Source organism: Cucurbita maxima, unplaced genomic scaffold (assembly GCF_002738345.1).
Source record: "Cucurbita maxima cultivar Rimu unplaced genomic scaffold, Cmax_1.0 Cma_Scf00004, whole genome shotgun sequence".
In the NCBI taxonomy this organism is placed as follows: domain Eukaryota; kingdom Viridiplantae; phylum Streptophyta; class Magnoliopsida; order Cucurbitales; family Cucurbitaceae; genus Cucurbita; species Cucurbita maxima.
Genome location: NW_019272020.1, coordinates 5119379 through 5139697, shown reverse-complemented (window position 1 = coordinate 5139697; position 20319 = coordinate 5119379). Strand labels below are relative to the sequence as shown.

General features: G+C 36.4%; 2 protein-coding genes, 2 long non-coding RNA genes and 1 pseudogene across 6 annotated transcripts; 1 reads left to right on the top strand and 4 right to left on the bottom strand.

Annotated features, from left to right (window-relative positions):
- The first annotated feature begins 1358 nt into the window (after positions 1–1358).
- Positions 1359–2570, top strand: LOC111478305. The gene is made up of 2 exons (XM_023122502.1): positions 1359–1767; positions 1857–2570. The coding sequence occupies exons 1-2, from the start codon at positions 1438–1440 to the stop codon at positions 2283–2285; spliced, it is 759 nt and encodes a 252-aa protein (XP_022978270.1). The 5' UTR covers positions 1359–1437; the 3' UTR covers positions 2286–2570.
- On the bottom strand, positions 2109–4651 carry LOC111478271 (annotated as a pseudogene).
- A 658-nt stretch (positions 4652–5309) lies between these two features.
- On the bottom strand, positions 5310–7618 carry LOC111478182 (UPF0503 protein At3g09070, chloroplastic-like). Its single transcript, XM_023122331.1, has one exon. It carries the CDS (start codon positions 7532–7534, stop codon positions 5531–5533), a length of 2004 nt encoding a protein of 667 aa, XP_022978099.1. The 5' UTR covers positions 7535–7618; the 3' UTR covers positions 5310–5530.
- A 2929-nt stretch (positions 7619–10547) lies between these two features.
- LOC111478348 lies at positions 10548–15004 on the bottom strand. 2 transcript variants are annotated; one of them, XR_002717448.1, is made up of 8 exons: positions 14821–15004; positions 14592–14644; positions 14463–14503; positions 14318–14379; positions 13821–13899; positions 12574–12626; positions 11396–11476; positions 10548–11290 (listed from the first exon to the last, which is right to left on the bottom strand). It is a non-coding gene; the product is annotated as an uncharacterized LOC111478348 (long non-coding RNA). The 2 variants fall into 2 exon arrangements; XR_002717447.1 differs by having other exon boundaries at positions 11396–12626.
- Positions 15005–15948: 944 nt separating this feature from the next.
- Positions 15949–19775, bottom strand: LOC111478351. Of its 2 annotated transcripts, XR_002717452.1 has the most exons (4): positions 19664–19775; positions 19336–19543; positions 17037–18995; positions 15949–16239 (listed from the first exon to the last, which is right to left on the bottom strand). It is a non-coding gene; the product is annotated as an uncharacterized LOC111478351 (long non-coding RNA). The 2 variants fall into 2 exon arrangements; XR_002717451.1 differs by having other exon boundaries at positions 15949–18995.
- Positions 19776–20319: the final 544 nt, after the last annotated feature.

The window sequence follows — 20319 nt, the reverse complement described above, 5'->3', positions numbered from 1 at the left end:
TTAAGTTTAAAAACGAAGTTATTTGAATTATGAGTTATGGAGTTTGGAGTTTGAATTGGTGAGCAGTAGGTCTCTATCATGCTTTCTTGTTGATGAAGAACCGACCCATTCAAGGCTATTTCTTTAGATTATCATTTTAGTATTTGAATAATCTTGTTGTTATGGTTCCATCTTTTTGCTCTAGTATTTGTGCACTCTTTGGTCTATCAACTCTAGTATACATAGAGCTGTGGCGTAATCCGCTGGCGTTTGAGCTACTACAGAGCCCCGACATTCGGCTTCAAACCCATAATTTGATTGAACATTGGTCTATCAACTCTATTTCAAGCCAAGCCAAGCCAAATTTTCAATTGAAATTAGAGAACACAAACTTCATGACGGTCCTTCAAATCTTAGCAATAGAGAGTCATATTTGAGATTAATTCAACAATGAAGGAAAAATTAACAAATAAAACACCCAAAATCCAGTCACATATCACACCAAATTGTGACCAGAATGGTGTTGCCAAAAAAACACTCAACAAATCAAATACTAAACATTTAAAGCTCAAATTTATGAATTTAAGTGGTATGTCAACTCAAATTACTTGGCAAAGTAAGGGTATAAAAAGAATTTATGTATATACATATTTTTGAAATAAAACTTCAAAGAAGATTCAAACCCGAAACTTAACCGTAGATTTGAGAAATGGAGAAAATATATTGATGCAAAAATGATGAAACGGGGACATTAATGACCAATCGGTGAGCGAAACATCGTTATATTATGCTTGATTGGACTTTTTACCTGACCATTTTTTCAACTCGATCGATACTTATTGGACTAAAATATATTATAATAAAATATGGTAAAAAACAATGGAGAGTTAGTTATGGGTTTGTTTGTTCCTTTTAAAAATCTTTACTTTTACTTCACCGTTACTTAAGAGTCAACCTAGTAACTTTTTTTATGTTCGTACTTTTGTGGGACTTCTTGTCGTACGGAGAACGAACCTTGTTTTTCTGATTCCGACAAATTGGGTTCGGCCCAATAGTCAAGTTCAGGTCCACTAAGTTTGAGAGCCAAGGCCCTGTATGTAACATGATTGATCTACTTGGGCCTAATGTTGGCCCACTAAATGCTCGATGTATTGTTTTCCATTGGGCTCAAGCCCAAATGTAAGGGGCTTTGCAGGAATGGGCCCATATACCATATTATTGACCCTTATATGTACATGTTGATCTACTTGGGCCTATTGTTGGCCCACTAAAGGCTTGATGCATTGTTTTCCAATGGGCTCAAGCCCAAATGTAAGGGGGCTTTGTAGGAATGGGCCCATATCTCATATTATATATATATATATATATATTAAGTGATAAGAATAATAAAATGAGAGGTCAAAAGAAATCCAATCTCTCTCCTCTCTCTCTCTCTCTCTCTCTCTAAGATACACAAATATGATAGTGTTCAAACCAGTTCAAACCTGTTTCACAGTCCATAGAAATACCTTCTTCTACACAGCAAGATTTCCCAATTCAAAGAGCTCCTTCTTGTGGCGCTGCCAGCCCAACACCTCTGATTCAAGTTCTCCCACGCCACCTGAAGGAGATTCACAAAAGCAGGAGATACTGGCCAGAATAGCACAACTTCAAACTCAAAAACTCCGACTTACCGACTTCTTAGACGAAAAATCAGCTGATCTCACACAGTTTGCTGAAGATGCTGATGCGGAGTTTGAGAAGATTGGAGAAGATGCCCTCAGAGGGCTCGATGAAGCCAGTGCACGGGTCGGTGTTGGTCTATATTTGGTTCCTTTCTCATTTGTCACTGAATTTTGTAGTTTGGAATATGACCCAGTTCTTGTTTTAATGAACAGATTATGGAGAACATTGAGAGCCAGATGCAAGTTTTTGAGGAGTCTGCAGAATTGAACAGGCAGGAAATAGAGAAGAATGATGATATGTTGGCAAAGTTTGAGGGTCAAATTGAAGAAGGACGAAATGAAGGTCTTTTCTTTAAGAACATGAGGCAGAAGAAGCCCGCAGACAAAGTGGAAATGGAGAAGATTGAAGAGCTTACTAAAGAAAATGCTGCTGGTTCGAAGACGAGGCGATATATCTATCTCGCATTGATTGGCCTGCTAGTCGTGGCGATTGTCGAATCATTCGTTTCTTCAACTGATTGGCGGAAAGTTGCAGTTCTTGGGGCAATGCTTGCTGCTTTGGTTTCTCGATTTTCTTATGAGCAAAGGATGTCATCTGATATAGAAAGAACAGAAATCAAAGACAACCGGAGGAAAGAGTGAAGAAGTCTTGTTATTGCTGAAAGCATGAACAAAAGATGGAAAATAAGAACTATAGCATGAGACATAACCCCAAGTAAATGCTCTCTGCTCGGGTCTGATACATCAAGCTACTTTACTTTTGCATCGATAACATTTGGTCTTGGTGATTATGACTTCAATCACCACGACCTCTGTAATGAATTACAACATTTGATGCTTAGAATTTTCATTTGAAACGATATTTTATCAATATCTTCGACATAATTACAACATGATCTATGCAAGTTTCAGAGCAGCTTGATAAAATAGCGAGCAGAACATATATTTTCCTGCTATCTATCCATCTACATTATTTTTTTTTAAGTAAGATGTTCGTGCCCAATTGAAAAACTTTCAAATTTGAATCAAAATTGTAACTCTTTTGGAAACATGATATTAATACAGGCCTAAGAAATGTATTACTACAACAATGAAAATTTGAAAACCTTGAACATCACTGGTCAGCCATCGAAACTTCAAAATAAAAATTAAGGAAGCTCGGTAATCGTTAAAATGATGGTCTTACCTCTATGCCGAAGAGCCTTGGAGTCGCTTCAAGAGTAAGAACACAAATAACAAATAAGATCTACAAGGATTGATGAATGCAAGTGACAATGCATATAGAGCAGCTGCCTATAAGTTGATAATATCTGATCAAAACTCGATAAGCCAAGAAACTGCAGTTTACTAGTTCAGAGCATATGTAACCGCCCAAACCCAACCATTAGCAGATATTGTTCTCTCTAGGCTTTCTCTCAAGATTTTTAAAATTCATCTGCTAGGAGAGAGGTTTTCACACCCTTATAAAGAATCAGCTCTCCCGCTTGCTCCAACCTCCCTTTTTTGCATAATCCATGAATCATTGAGGAGTAAGCAAAAGTAACCAAATCGGCATCCTCATTTTCAGCTTCTTTTAATATCCTTAAAGCCTCATTCAAGTATCCATTCTTACACAGCCCATGAATCAACAATCCATATGTTGTTGAATCTGCCCTTAAGCCCCCTCTTATGTAAGAGCTGCCAATTACAAATCGCTTCTTCCACTTTCTTGTTGTCAAACAACCCTTGAATCAATATGTTATAACTAACGATATTGCAACAGTTATTCTTACCCATCTCCTCCCACAACTCAAAGCATTTACTTAGTTTGGCAGCTCGAAATAGACCCCTGAGCATTGAATTATATGTTGGCACATCAGGCGATAACCCACTGTCAATCATCTCCTGATAAATTTTCTCAGCAGCATCGGAGTTTCCTGCTTTGCTCAAACCGTGAATCATAGAACTAAAAGTAAATAAATCGACTGACCTTTGGTTCTTCTTCATTCTATTCCATATTTCCATACTCTCATCGAACTTACCCAGCTTACATAAACCATTTATCATAATGTTATATGTTGCCACACTCGGATAAACTGAAGATTCCCTCAGTAATCTCTCCCAAATCACAGTAGTCTTCTCAAAATCTCCTTTTCTGAAAAAACCCATCAATCAGAATATTATAACACATAACATCAGGGTTCATCTCTCTCTCAGACATTTCATCAAACACCTCCACGGCATCCGATAACTTACCATCCATCGCAAGTGCATTGACTAAAGTACCATAGCTTAAAACATTAGGGTTCAAACCCTTCTCCGACATCCAATTCAACAATCTCTTCGCCTTTTCAAACTGCTTCTTCTTACACGATATCTTGATCAAAATGTTATAAGTTTGCAAATTGGGCGAAATGCCCACCGTCTGAAAGTATGTGAAAAACAGTTCAGCTCGGCTCCACTGATTAGACTCAATGAACGCATTAAACATAGAGTTATATGACTTGATTCCCGGTTTACACCCAAAAATGTCAACCATGCGTTGAAACAAATACAGCGCTTCATCGGGCATTGAACACTTCGCATAGGCCTTGATAGCCGTCAGTGCGACATCTTCGGAGCAGGTGCATCTTTGAGCTCGTATTAACTCCACGATCCGACCAACATGAACAACGAGCCTCGGATCGATAAGTCGCCGGAGAATGTAGTGGAATACGAATGGTGAGTGAACGTAACTCAGGATGTTGACACACCGAATCGAATAGAGCGAGTGCCGCATTGGGGTTTTTCTCTGCTTTGAGGAGTTTTGAAACCAGTGTAGGGGATAGCGCTTTGGGGAGCTCAACCATGGCAAAGACGCTAAGAATTATACTTCGACAATAACGCCGATGCTTCCAGACCGGAATTTGCAATCGGAGTCGTGTCTCCGGCGGAGTAATGATGACTCGACGTACAGTGGATGCTTCCGTGTTTGGGCATCTTCCTTCTCCTCTTCCTCTTCGGCACACCAGGCATGAGCTTCTGCATAACACTGCAAATGTGTTCCGGTATGGTGGGCCAAAGTTATATACTTAGCCCACAAGTAAACGGAAGGCCCATTTACCTTTATGAAAGCCCAATTCCAAAATTGGGCCTTCAGTTGGGCTTGGCTTCATGCCACCTAGATATATAAAAAATGACGTAAATAATAAAAATTAACATTATATATGAGTTGTACGATATATTAATTATGTGACATCATTTTTTGTCTTTTTAAATAAATTATAAGCATTAACTGATAAAAATTCAATATAAGCTTTAATATATAGTCAAATATGTATATATATATATATATATAACTTTTTGACTTTATATACAAATTTGTCTAAAGTTTGCTTTTTCAGTCTTTTTTATTTTTTTCCTTGAGACAAAATCATTACTCAGCTTTAGTTACTGTTTGAATGACGCGGGATTCGAGTCCGACCTCCTAATTAGTGATTAAACGTACTAATTATCATTTTAAATGACGTTGATTAAATTTAAAAATAAATAAATTGAAAGAAAATGTCATATTTTTCAGGGAGAAAATATTTTAAAAATATATATATTAAAGAGATATAAAGACCAAAATTAAATTTGATGAAAGGGTCTAAAAAATTATAATAATTTTAATAGGGAAAAAATTAGAAATATATATATTTAAAGGAAGAAGAAATACTGAAATGTTTGTTATTTCAGTAAATTGAGAGTTTTATGGTAAAATCATAATTAGCAGCGACAGTTTTCATTGTGCTTTTTTTTTTTTTTTTTTTTTTTTTTTTTTTTTTTTTTTTTAATTTTAAATTAAATTCCAACAAAAATTACACGGAAATTCAACAGAAACTCTAACGGCTTCTTCTTCTTGTTCTTGTTCTTCATGTTCATGAATTTCAGTACAATCTCAGCACACTTCTGGCGATGGACTGAGCTGGATTCGGCCGGTTCTTCACGATTTCCCCTCGCCGGCCGCCCTTCATCGGCGTTACATAGAACCGTAGAAGTCCATTGTCGACGACGTCGTTGGTTGAAAATCTAGCACTATGATTTCTCTCCAACACGAAATCTTCTTTCTTCTTCCTAAAGAATCCGCTGCTTGTTTCCACATTGCTCTTTCTCATGCTTCCAAATGACCCGCCATTGTTGTTCTGCAAGCTCCTCCAGCTCACGCTGCTGTTGCTTCTCATCATTTTGGGGTTAAAACCCATTCCTCCGCCGATTCCTCTAACCTCGCCGTTACGTTCGCCTCGAAATTCAGGCCATGATTCCGATAAGGATCTCGTTACGCCGTTAGTTCTAGTGCTATATCTGTCTTCGTCTTCGTATTTGTTGCTGGCTCGCCGGTGTATGAACGCCAAAATGTTCCAGCCCTTCCCCCAACGGCGGGACTTTTTCGCCTCCTTCCGGTCTACGTTTCTGAAAGGAATTTCGAAGGTCTCCGAACAGTCGTCTCGTAAGGAATTCGTGTTGGAATCTCTTAGGACTTTGTCTGGAACTACCAATTTCGGTCCGGAAAAGAAATCGGCTGTTGCCGGAGAGACTTTCGCGTTTGAGGATGATTTAATCTCGTCCATATCCGCAACGACTGCCGCTGCCGTCTTCCTTAGTGAGCTTGATCTGTCGAGGCTTCTTCTCCGGCGAGAGGAGTCGGAGTAGTAATCTCTGGTTTGTTCCGAACCACCTGGGACGGTTTCATCGTCATTGCCGGAAATTGCAGGTTCTTCGACCGGAATTTGAGTATCCGTTCGAGAAACATGAATCGGAGCATCTTCAACAACAGAGAGCATCGTCGGCATTCTGGTGAAAGTACGGCTAACTAAATAGCCATCCCAAGAAGCTCGTGGTTCATCGAAGGAGTAACGAGGATCGTCGAAGGACATTCGGCCGGCGTCGAGGGAGAATCTGGGATCGGTATCGCAGGACCGACGGCCATAGCCGTAATCGGCTATCTCCGACTGTGTTTCTCTGAATTGACGTCCGATCGGCTTCTCCACCGGCAATGTGGCGGAGCCACCGCCATTTCTGCTCTTCTTGAGCTTCTGCTTGTCTCTCCATTTCTGCCATTTCTTGCTGAAAACAGAAGCGGCTGACCAGAAACTCCCGGCGATCTCCTTGAAGTCCCGACCGGAGGGTTTCTTGGGTTGGGAATCGAGATCTATGTGATCCTTTACTCTCTTGAAATCGTCTTGTACTGGTTCAATTTCCGGCCGGCTTGGTTCTTCATTCTCCTCTTCCTCCTCTTCTTCTTCTTCATCCTCTTCTTCCTGGATTTCTTGGACTCTGTCGTCGACTACATTACCGGCATCGGATTCTCCAGAAATCTCTATTTCAGGTTCAGTTTCGTCTTCTTCTTCTTCCTCCGGTTCCAAAACCGGACCACGAACAACAGACGAGGAGGCCAAATTTCTAGGTTCATCTTCAATGTGAACACCGCCGCCATTGTTAACCCGAGGAGCTTCATTCTTCAATGGCTTCCGTTCATCATCCTGTGAGAAAAGAGTCCACAGAGTATTCCGGACTCTCACGTCACATGATTTCCTCTGAGGCTCAAACACACCGGAAAATCCTTCATTCTTGGACGCCGAAAATGATTTAGTCCGACGAAGCTCAGGTAAAAAAGAAGACGTTTTATTCCAGCCAGAGGCGGCAGAAGGACCTCCACCACCAGCGGAGGGTCTGAAAATGGCCTTAAGAGCAGCAGCAGCAGCGGAGGAGTTACTCGGCGGCTTTCGAGAAGAGGAAGAAGTTGAAGAAGAAGGTTCGAGAACAGCGAGACGCTCGCAGAGACATGTAGGGCAGAAACCGGTGAAACGCTCTTCTGGATGACGGTCGCAGGAGGTAGAAGGGCGGTGGGGTTGCAGGAGCAAAGGCGGCAGCGCCTCCGTGACTGGATTCATCTCCGGCAACAGGCGCTGGTCATGTTCCAAAATGAAGAGAGAGAGAGAGAGAGAGAGAGAGAGAGAGGTTTGGTCTAACGGACAGAAAAGAAAAATAAGGTTAAAACGACTGCAAATTCTAGAGAGAGAAATTCTCTGTGGGGGGAAGAAAAAAGGGTGGGCCCCACATGCTGCGTGTCGCATCTTCTTTTAGCCTTGTTAAAAGAAGTGAAAATTAGTATTCTAGGGACACGCGCCGCTGTGAAATTACCATAATGCACCCTTCTTCTGTATTCCCCCCCTTGCCCCCCATCCCTACATTTTCTAGGCTCTGTTTGGCTCTAACTTTATTTAATGAAAATCATTTCATATAATAATAATAATAATAATAACAATCAAATACCTTTTTTTTTTATTTCACATAAAATATAAACTCTCCCTCAAAAATCAATACCACAATTAATATCCCATACTCATTTTCTCGACATTTTTTCATGGTCTTTATAGTACAAAATACGATTCCAATAACTTTCGGAGTCTGTTATGCTCGACTTTATCCTAATGACACACGAGACACGTTTTCACATCCTTATCTAGTACAAGACGTGTCCAATTCAACAATATAAAGGTCCTATGTTTAAAACAAACTACTATGTAACAACAGAGTTCAAATACGACAATATCTGCTAACAAATAGCTTAAACTGTTACAATTCACTATTTGAAATCGAGCGACTTCTTAGTACTACAATGAACTCCATTGTATATAATAGATATTTGAGTTTCTACTCACACTTTTTAAATTATTTATCTATTTTTCTTTATTTTTTTTTTTGGTCATATAAATGGTCTAATATCAAACTTATAAAAATGCATCTCATAAATACTAAATTTATTTATTTTTATTTATATGTTCTCACATAGCTTTCCCATTTCACCCCTTTATTTCTTTTCCTGTTTTAGGGGTTTTCCTTTTTGTTTTTATGGCTTTTCAGTCTTTTTAGCTATTTTATTTTCTTTTTTTTCTTTTTGCTTCCCAAATCCCAATTTCCATTTTGCCTGTGTTTATTGTTTTGTTTTGCATTAATAAGTAAAAATTTAATCTTGAATTTTGCTTGCCCATTTCCAAAGTACATACCCCTTTCTTTTCACTTTCCTTTATTTCCTATATTTTCTCACTTATTATATTCTTAAATAATAATAATAATAATAAATAATTGTTGTCATTTTAAAAATTTTAATTTCGTATTTAATAAATTTCTAAATTTTTAATTTTGTGTCTACTCGATCAATTCAATCTATTTAAATATTTTATTGATAACTCGAGAATTTAATGTTTTACTGAACACAAAACTCAATTTACATTAAATAAATTTGTTGATTTCTTTTTAAAATATTGAAAATATCAAATATTTATGAGTCATAACCTAACTTATTACAAAATATATATATATATATATATATATATTAATATATTCATAATAAAAACAACAATAATGTGAAATATTTTATAAACAATAAATTTGTAAATAAAAATAATAATTACCAAATGAAAGCACACGTGCATACGTAGGAGTTACGTATGGTTCTACAAGGTGCGGTGGCAATATCAATTTTCTGAACACGAGACCTCAGATTTTGGGCCCACATTATTCATATCTACTCACTTCCATGAACCTGACCGCACCTGATTTTTACTTTTAAATTTTTTTTATAGAAAAAATGAGATAAAATAGGAAAGAATGTTCGCACGTGTGGTGGATACATACGTGGCATATTCATTATTGGAATATTCGTGTCACCCTTATTAATATGTGACAATCTAAATAATTAGTTTTAATGAAATAATTCTCGTGATAGTTACAATTTATTGTTTTTTAATGAATAAATTTTAGTTCTTAATCTAAATTTTATAAGACAAATTATTTTTTTATTTTAAATATTAAAATCAGAGAGTTTAGAATAAAATACATGAATTTTAAAATTGTTATTTCCTATATCAAATTACTCCCTTAATTATGATAAATTTAATATTTTATTTAAATCCTTATCTATCATTTGAAAAAAAACGAATAGAAAAAACGGGTAACCATGTACACATTAGATTTTAAAGTTTTGAATTCGTTGGATTGATGACCAAAACAACTCAAATAAAGATCATAATACAACTCATCCTTTAATTTTTTGTTGGACTAGATTGTCGGGTTATTTTTTTATTTATAATTATTTAAAAAATTCCACCTATCGACGATACATGTTGAAAGCTAAAATCTCATAAAACTCAAATACATCACTAACCACGATTACAAAAATTAAAATGGTCTTAATGTTCATATTAATTTAAAATTTTTTATTTTTAAAAAATTCAACCTAATTTGAATCAAAAAGATTGAGTCCGTCCTAATTTTTATATTTTGAATGGAATAATCTAAATGGATTAAATCTTTTCATCACATTAAGAAGAAGATAAAAAGAAAAAAGAAATAAATAGAGAGGGGTGGGGGAGGGGTAGCTTTTGGGCACCGCAAAGTCACGAGGAAGCAGTGGCGGTTGGGGAGTAGCGGCATCGTCCTCAGGCAATCACATGAAACAAATAAAAGAGAGAGAGAGAGAGAGAAAAACCTAACTTTTGTGGAAGCTGAAAGGGGGAGGGGTATGATGGTAATTAACGCCAACTTCATTGATTGGGGGGTGGAAATAGCAATTATTTATTTATTTATTATTATTATTTTAAAATTTTTTTTGGGGGGGGGGGGGGGGGGGGGAGGGGAGTGGCTGGAATATATGAGGCGTAAAGTGTGTTAGTGTCCTCTATCTTTAACTTTTCCTTTATTAATAAAGGAAGAGTTTTTGTTCATAAAAAACAATAATGACAATAATAAATATATTATATTTTTTCTTTAAAAAGAAAAAAAGAAAAAAGAAAAAGAAATAAAGAAAGGATTAAGAGTTTGTCTCTCTCTCTCTCTCTCTCTTTCTTTTTGTGTGTAAGTGATCTGTCTTTTAGGGTTTTTGCTTTTTAATATATATATATATATATCTTAGGGTTGCTGGTATGAGAATTATTGTGATGTTCCCATAAGGATATGTTTGCATGGAAATCTAGAGAGAGACTCAGAATTTGGGACCAAACCAAAATTCTTCACTTGTGGGATGGAGAGGGGTCCACATCTTATAATAATGAACTGCATTCCCATCTATGCTCCACCAAGATACAATTAGATTCTCTCTCTCTCTTTCTCTCCTTCCCAATCTTGGTCTTTTGAAATTTAACAATCCCAATGATTTGGGTTTTCTTTTTTGGCAAATGTATTGATGGGGATGAGAGCAATTTGAGGAGTAGGTAGAAGCTTTATATGTATTGATTTAGTTTTAAACATTATATACATCTCGACTTTGGAATTAGCAAGAGCGGGTCGAGTGGAGTGTCCAAATCTGATTTATCTATTCACTATCTTATCCTGTGCTACTTAATGAGCATCCATTTATTTAGTCTAAGTCTCCAAATCTGATTTATCTATTCACTATCTTACCCTGTGCTACTTAATGAGCATCCATTTATTTAGACCAAGTCCCGACTTCGTTTTAAACATCATAAGTAATGGAATAGAAATATAACCCTAAAGCATTAGGTGAAATTCAAAAGTCCGTAAAATAAATCCTAACCTGATGTAAAACAAATCTATAATTATAAATTAGGAAAGTCGAATTCAGACGGTAACTTACCAGATAAAGAATCAACTATCATCCAAGAAGTTGATTGTTCGATCTTTCGATTCTGTACAAGATTGAATAAGAAAAAAAGAATATCAATTTCTTCTCTCTATGTATTAATAGATAATAACAATAGCAATGATAAAAGAAGAGTTCAAAGTTGTCTTACATGGATCGAAAAGAGTATTAAAGCAGCTTAAATCATTTCATTTTGTTTTCTCCTCCAAGGCTAATGGACAGGAAAGGAATCCTGCAAAGATTTTTCTCACAGAACAATCTATAGGAATTATTATGCTCCTTAAAACAATATTAAACTGTCTACTACAAGATATCAGTCAATCTCTGCCCAGAAAACACCAAAATAATAATAAATTCATACATACCTATGGATTCACACCAAGGCTGGAAAAGAAAAAAATCAGCCGCAGAGAGAGAGAGAGAGAAACCAAGCCATGGTAATCTAGCAGCCACATTTGTAAAAATTTTGTTTGACATGAAAAGGAGTTCAATTTTTTTTTTTCTTTTCTTTCATGTAATATATTCAAAGCCTGCAAACTGAGATTAAGAAGATAACAGAGTTGGATTTGGCAAAAGGGGGAGAGTGATTTAGCTTTGGTTTGCGTTCTTCTGTGAAGGGAACTGCAGATTCTAATGTTCAGAGTGTGTGCAGGTTTTGTCTCTCCCGTGCTGCTTTATGCAGTGAGAATGAGCTTTCTTCGTTTCTTTAGTTCTTTGTCATTTTCTCTATGGAAAAGTCAGAGATTGGAACAGTTTCCCAGTCTTGACATAATAACCCCACACCCATAAATATATTCAGACTGCAATCTCAAAACCACATATAATTTCACCTACAACGATCATATGGGGTTTTCATTTTATAATCAACATTATTTTCATGATCTATGGGGATTAACTGTAAGAGATAATGAATGCAAACCCCTTTTAGAGCCATCAACTAAGGAAATATATATTCTGATACAATCCAATTGATACTGAAAAGTTAAGCAACAATAAGTATATAGATCTGAAAGGAATCTACTTATTTGTTAAAGATAATAAACGTGAACTACATAAAAGGATGGCTGTAAAAGGTCCGGTTGTGTTGGAAAAAAAAATGCAAAAATCTGGGAATCATCTCAACTAAAAGAAATCAAACTTGTGCTTAAATGGAGAAATCTAAAACTGGAAATGGAAATATGCCTCTTGCACACAGCTGAATCTATCAATAATTAGAGCACAAGAGATTTCACATAAGGAACACCCATGGCCTCAATGTGAATCTAGAAAAGACTGAAAATAGTAGGATGAGAATACTAGGTGACATAATCTTGGGCTTATGGAAGTTACCTTTCTGATTCATAATGAGGATAAATTGGTGGAGCACATATTACAGCGACAATCTGCGTCATGAAAATTAATGAAAGCAGCATAAACATGCGCATCCAAAGATTCAATTTCTTTTTAAAGTTGTAATATCCGATAATGTTGTTTAATTTAATGCCTAGATTATTATTGCCCATAATTAGGCAAGGCTACCCATATTCACTCAAAAGGTGAGTCCCAAGGGAGAGTTCCAAATGAATAACTTCCTTTCCCTTGGTTATTTTTGGTGTTTATTAAGTAAAGAGAAAATGGCATTGCAAAAACAAGCCTAGCTGTGAAACAAAAGAAGGGAAAAGAAAAACCGATCATTACAAGTGAAAAATGAACACAAAAGGACAATCAAATGAAGCCCCTTTACCCCATTCCTTTGCCCCACATTCATACAGCTCATATAAATCAGAGGCTTTTTCATTTCCCATTTTTCTTTCTGATTAAAAACAATGTATAAATGATAGGCCACTTTAACAGAGAGCCTCCACCTTGGACCCCATATACATGTGTAAATTTTCAATTCAAATTTTATAAAGGATGAGGTTTAATGTCTACAAAATATTTGTTAATGAAGTTGTAAAAAGGAAATCTTTGAAGGCTTTAGGTTGTGTGAATGTTTTTTCCCCCTTTAAATTTAAAATGGGAAGGAATAAATTAAGAGTACACTTAACAGATTTTAATCCTATACCCAAAAAAGAGGGATTGGGTATCTCATTCTCAGACACATTCATTTCTTTCAATGCCTGGCATAATGTGAGAGCTTTTCCATCTTTTGGCCCATGAAGATTCGGTAAATAATAATAATAATAATAACAACCACGACTACAATTAAACTAGTAATCATTGATGACTGGGCCTTCAATTGATCTAACATTATAACTGATCGGAGTTTGTGTGCATGTAGAGGGGAGGGACGATAACCACTAGAAGTTTTCTTTTCAGGATATGCTTTCATGGTCCCTATTGGTCTGTTCATAGTGCCTGAAATGGTCATGATGAGATGACCCTAAATTCCAGCATTACATGAAATGGATAGACCTCTTATTGAAGTAAAGTGGCAGTTCCTCAAGGCAACTACTATGATAGGCTTATAAAAAAAAACTACATGATTTTACGAGTTGAGTGAAGGAATCCCAAGAAAGAATATAGTTTTTGGCATGTTACTATGGAGAGAGAAAAGCAAAGGAATGAGCATACTAGAGATAAGTTTGTAGGCATACCTTCTTAGGGATTTGTATATATTCCAACAGGCCTTCGGTATCTGTAAGTTCTTGGAGAGCTAATTATTCACTAGCATGCCTTGAGATTCACAAAAAAGGTTATTCTTAACAATTTTTAAATCAGAAATACATGAAAATCACAACTAAGAAACGTGTTAAAAGTTAAGGGGGAGAAAAAGAATTTTTTTTTCTTTTTTTTTTTTTCTGATTCAGGGGAGAAAAAGAAAAGTTGGTCTTTGCCTTTTTCTTTTTCCTTATTTTTGTTAGTTACCTCTTCACAATTAAATGTTATAAAGTTTGGAGAACAAGAACTATGCCTAAAAACAAGAGAAGAAAATAAGGAATCCTACAACTAAAAAAATGAAAAGAAAAAGAAAAGGAGGCACGCAGTTCTTTTTCCTTTTCTTTATGGTTCCTCAAGCTAATAACGAGCCCAGTAAAACATTTGCAAATTAGCCCCTCTTGAAAAATAATATACTATTATTTAGAGTTCTCACCGTCGGTGTCATGCCTGGCAATAGGAAGTGGCATCTTTGGCAAAATCCCGAAGGGCTCCGGCCTAAAACAAGAACTCAAGGCAAGTGCGATAAAATAAGTGGATCAAAATTTAACTGCCAAAAGCTTGAATTTCCAAAGAATTACCTTTAAATTTTTTACTGTTCGAGATAGAGTTGATCGACTACCTGAAGAACGTATGGAACCAACGAGGCACAATGCGTCACTTATTTACCATAATTAGGCGCTACGTCATAGAAAACTATTAATTCCTACCAAGATTCTTCCTCAACATTTCATCAACCTTTTCAGAGAGATATCCTGCACAACTAGCAATTCATAACAGAAATATTGGTTCATTAAAGTAATTTTCGAACTAAAAGAATTAAGTTCAGACAAATGAGAATCTTGATCTGCTCAGGCCCCTTTTACTCTCTCAGAGCCCTCTTTTTTTTTTTTCTTTTTTCTTTTTCTTTTTAATTATCACCAATTAGAAAGAACCTACCAATTCTTGCTCTGCCAAAACCTGACTTCGCAATTTCTCTGACGGAGAATGATTAGTAGCTTCGTCCACGTAATCAAAGTTTTGCAACCAGAGTCATAAGGTAGCACTAGAAGTCTTTTGGTGCTTCCAAGACAGTCCTGCACAGCACATTTGGAAGAGTATCTTCCCCTTACTGATGATTCACTCTTCTGTATAATAAATACCCATCAATTATATGGCTTTTTTTTTAATTAAAAGTAATCAAATTCAATTATATCATGGAACTGATGAATCTGTAAATCCAGGTTGCTTGATATTCCTCTTCCCAGCTAGACTATAAGTATAACCTTCAATTTTGTAAATAAAAAATGCAGACTAAGAAAATTAGTTGACGCTGCCTGTGTTATGGCTTTGGGATGCTCGGCTAAGGAGTTTGTTAATTAAAAAAAAGAAAAAAAAAATCTACTTCAACCGATATGCCCTTAGGCACGGCTGTACATAAACTAAAAATCACACTTGGAAAGGGGGCAATTAGCTAGAGCAGCAAGTGTGGGAAGAAAACTGATTGCAAAAAGTAGAAATCGACCCCATTAAAATTATCTTTGGGAGAGGTCTCTTTGATATCCAAAAATTTCTTAGCAATAGTCGGACAAGTGGGGAATGTTGGGGTAGACTAGAAAAGTTGTCACAATGCACTTCTTCGCTACTCACTAAGTGATTGTGCAACACTCACTCTCGTCTTATAGTAAGTTAGCCAACTCAAACTTGAATTATCGGTAGGACAAATGACTTATCTCGCAGCCTTTACTCTGTTCTTGGAAAACAAGATAAATATTATACCTAGCAAGCAGAAAGACACAGGGAAACAAGATAAAAGGTTTGGAATGGACAAGTGGCCATAAACAACAACCTTGGCAAGACTGTGATCCTATGAAATCATTTTTTTACATCCCAGACATTTGTATGAAAATATTTTCAGCTATGAAGAAGCCCTAAATGTTGCATATAGCTCAGACTGATTGATACTTTAGTTTGTCTAAGAAGAGAAATTCATAGAAGTCCCAGTATACTTTACAATTCAACATCCCTATTTTGGTTGAATTCCCAAAGACTAAATTAGTTGCGGAATCAAATTTTCACTAACCTGACATTGACAAACTGCCCGAATGTAGCTTGAATAGATCACCATTTTCAGACTTAATGGGGCACCGATACCATCTCCAGTGGCTTGCTTTTGACTTTTCACATTGCTGAAAAGCAGCTCTTCCGTTTTCCCATAATGAACCTCATTCATTCTTGTGTGAAATTCATGCTTGCTCTAGGTCCACAATTATAAAAAATGGAAATCTTACTGGAAGTCAAATCTCCTCCAATATCTATATCATAGCTAGCTTGACCAGAAGAGCATCCATTAAACTGGTAGTTTTGCTGCATCTTGTCCTGTAAAGCACATTCCTCATCGGGAAAAAAGATCAACAATTTTCACTGCAATGACTCGTCATAATAGTTAACTGCATACAAGTGCAATTATGTGTATGCAGTCCTACTGTCGGCTGATTGAAATTGGAACCTTTAGTCTGCTTTTACCACAAGCCTTAGCTCGCAATCCAAACCAAACAAAAGATCAATATATGAGAAAACGCATTCAAATTTGACAGTGTGTAGCGGTTCTTATCATGCAAAACGTTGAACTAGAGACGTAATGGTGTCTGCGGACAATTCTATTTATCACAAATAGCTCAGAAGCATTTTAACAGAAATGACATACACCATACGTCTCCCTTCTATAATCTTTCATTCTGGCTGCTTTCTATCGACTGGAAGTTTTTCCTTCTAGAAAACATCCACATTAAAAGAAAAATAACATCTTAGTTTCCAGAAAAGGTTGATCGAGTAAGTAACACATCAATTATCCCGCATGCTAATATTAGCGTATTTTTTCTATTTCGAAAAACACAATTGCGTTCTATTAACATCATCCAGGAATCTCTGGCATGGAAGAAACTTATTGCCTAGAATGCAACTCCTGAGTCAAAAGGATCGATCTTGGTTTAGGGTGGGCAACTAGTCCTATTACCCCGATATTGCACCCTAAGATAAACCAAGCTCAGGCCCATGTATAAAAGCAACCCGGTTTCAGGATGGCAACTGGAGGCAGACATGCACTGTAAGCATGGAAAGTAACGAAAGGATTCATTTAAAAGAGAAAATGGCTCGAAGATCATCGAAGACATTACCTAAAAGTTTCTTGAGACACATGAGAACCATTAGTATTTCTATTGTCAGAAGAGTTTCCCGACAAGCTGCTGGTGCAGGACTTAACAGATCCAAGGACGTGGTCAGAAAAAAATTGAAATTCTGGAGGTAGAGGTGCATTTTCTTGATCATCAACAATCAAAGAACAGCAACTTTTCTGTTCATATCACAGAAAGAGAAAAATTGGACAGAGCAAAAGGTAGATAAGATTATATACTTATGCAGGGTACCAATAAACCACAAAACCTTGCTAACTCGAAGTGATTAAGTTGGACATGCAATCATACAGAGATCAAGTTTGGTTCTAGATCGTGAGATGATCATCTTGAATCATTAAAAGAAACTTCCTGTTTGGTACACCTATGAATTGAATATGACTTAATAAAAGAAACTATGAAAATATTACTCTAGTAATATGATATTATTACTTCTGAAAGGCTGTATCCCATGTTCAAGGACAAGTATATTATGCACAAATGTTGGATAGAATGTCCATGTTCAATGCATGAAGTATTGATGTGAATTAGGCGATCCGGGAAAATGTTGATACCCAAAGAACTAACAAGACCCACAAAGACCGAATAGACCATCCAACACCTTCCATAACTCTTCCCCTGTCTCCCTAAACTTAATGAAACCATAAACTACAACAAACCACCACTCATGATTTCTGCTTGAAAAACTTTACAGAATGAGAGTGGGGTCCATGCACAACCTCTACATCGGACAAGGAACATGAATTGCGCAAATTATCTTCTTCCAACATTGACTCTAAATGGATTGTTTTTTGGTCACTGCTTTAAAATTAGGGCGGTTCACTTTAATTGAATTTTAATAAAGAAAACAAAAAACAGATCAAGCTCTCATTAAATTGAATTTTGAATAAAAATTAAAATGTGTATGGATGCATGCAACATACATGCTCTGATCACGAAATCAGATAAAGACGTGAGAATGACGCATATTTATCAACTTATTCTCCACGTAGAACTTTGGAAAAAAATATTAAAAAAATAACAGATATAACATCATGCAAACTTACATTTCTCTCCCACTCTATCTAAATGTATGTGTGTGTATTATACGCTTACTATCTACTGCATGAGCCAAGGGGTCCACAATTATATATCAACGCATCCATGTTGAATATTTCTGTTCGTGCTTGCTAGATTTTGCTTAAACCATAGTCATCGAAAATTTCCACAAAAGCAGAGGGAAACCCGAAAGACCATAGATAAAACTTTTTTCATGAAGAATTCGAGCGTATTTATTCCAGAATAATAGTTACTGTCCTAAGGCGTAGAAGTAATTCAAATGTGAGTTCAAACATGCATCCAACAAGATTAACAGGTTTTCCATGCAAAGACAGTGAACTTGTCCCAAACTTAAATTGGGTCCTAGGAGATGTGATTGTCCAGAACTTCATGTGCTTCTTCCCAGCAGTTCAAAGAGGTTTTGAATCTGATGAGAAGGAAACAGATGAGATGGTCGTCTAAGATGAACATGGTTTGAGCTTTGCTAGCAACGCTGTAGTCCGCCAAATATATATTCCCCTCGTATAAATAAAGAATAGCGAATTATTTAAGCTGGAAAAAGGAAAAGTGAACAAGTAGCAGCAGAACCGAAACCAAAGAAGAAAAAAACTAGCATCAGGGGAAAAAGCAAGGCAAGCAATACCGTACAGATGACCTTCAAGTTCTGATGCAAAGACTATGCCATCTAAATCCCACATAAATACTGTAGGTTGAGGCACTGAATGCAAAAGCAATATAGAACATGGGGTGAGGAAAATATAGTAATCGAGTCATCTGACCTTTCACCATTGCAAACTACAGATCAGAAAGCCCATGATCTAGGCTTTTGATGATTTTTATAAATTTATATGCATAGTGGTGAAGCCATCATCCCGTAGACAAATCTCTTAATATATATTCGAGGACCTACATGAATAGATGAAGAAACTGTCATGATCCAAATTTACTGAGAACGTGGACTTCATCATATAATACTGTCAATGAAATTCGGTGGTTGTTTGGCGTTGGTGCTGATTGCTTACTGCTTAAGCACAAAATATAAAGTGAAATTAAATACACTGAAATTTTAAAGCAGGTAAAAATCATTTGGCTAAGTAGATCCGATTAGTCGAATAAAAACACCGTGGCAGTTATAAGTACGAACCGGAATATACGGTATCTCAAATCAATCTTATCTCAACAATCATGTCGGTTTCAGTTCGTAAAACTGCAAAGACAAAAGGACAATTCTGGAAAAAGAGTTCACCTCTCCAGCAGCCACGAAGCGGCCATCCTGGGAAATTGCCACACAGCTCAGAGGTCTGCACAGCCGAATAGGCACCAGGAGGTGCGATTGCGTACCAGAGTCAACATTATGCATCACCAGAACGCATTCGACCAAATCGACACAATTTGCAGAATTGACGTTCGAAACAAATCCATGGTTGTTCTTTGCAGAATTGTAGTCGTATAAGCTAGGAGACATGAAACAGAACAGAATAGGAAGATTATGAATAATCGTGATAGTGGAGGATCGGGATTAATGGCCTTCAACAGAAAACTCAAATGACAAACAGTGGCGAAGAGATTGATACCTTTGAAGGTGAATCTGTTTTCTTGAGCTTGCAATTCGGTTTTAGCTGTGAACAATCGGCTTCGAGAATGGCATGGAGGTTTTTGCTCTCTCTGAGGAAATTTGTGAAAATATTCGAGACTGGAATGGATGGACGACGGCGGGAAATTTGCAATATATATATATAATGGCAATAAAGTTTCAAATAATTAGGAAATACGTGGACAACTGGCTCCCGCTTAAGTAGGCCGTTTCTATTAAAATATATATATATATACCATATTGGTGTAGGAGCTTCAAAAAAATAATTTATTTGGTTTTTGTGGTCTATTTTATTTATTTATTTATTTATTTATTTATTTATTTATTTATTTATTTATTTATTAGTGTAGCTAACATACTAGAGCATTATGGATAACACTCTCACTCAAGACATCCGATACAATAAATTTATCTGGGTAAATATATGGATGTATATAGTTTGGGTTGAGTTGGGTTTACAACTTAACTCAACTTACCCTTCAGATTGGGTTCAAGTTGTTAAAAAAAATAGAGAATTGATGTAGTTTGGTTCGGGTCAATTCGAAGTTTTGGTTTAAGATATCTTTTTATAAGATTTAGTTTGGTTCGGGTCTACCCAAAATTTTGTCCAATGAACCCGAGACCCGAACATAATAT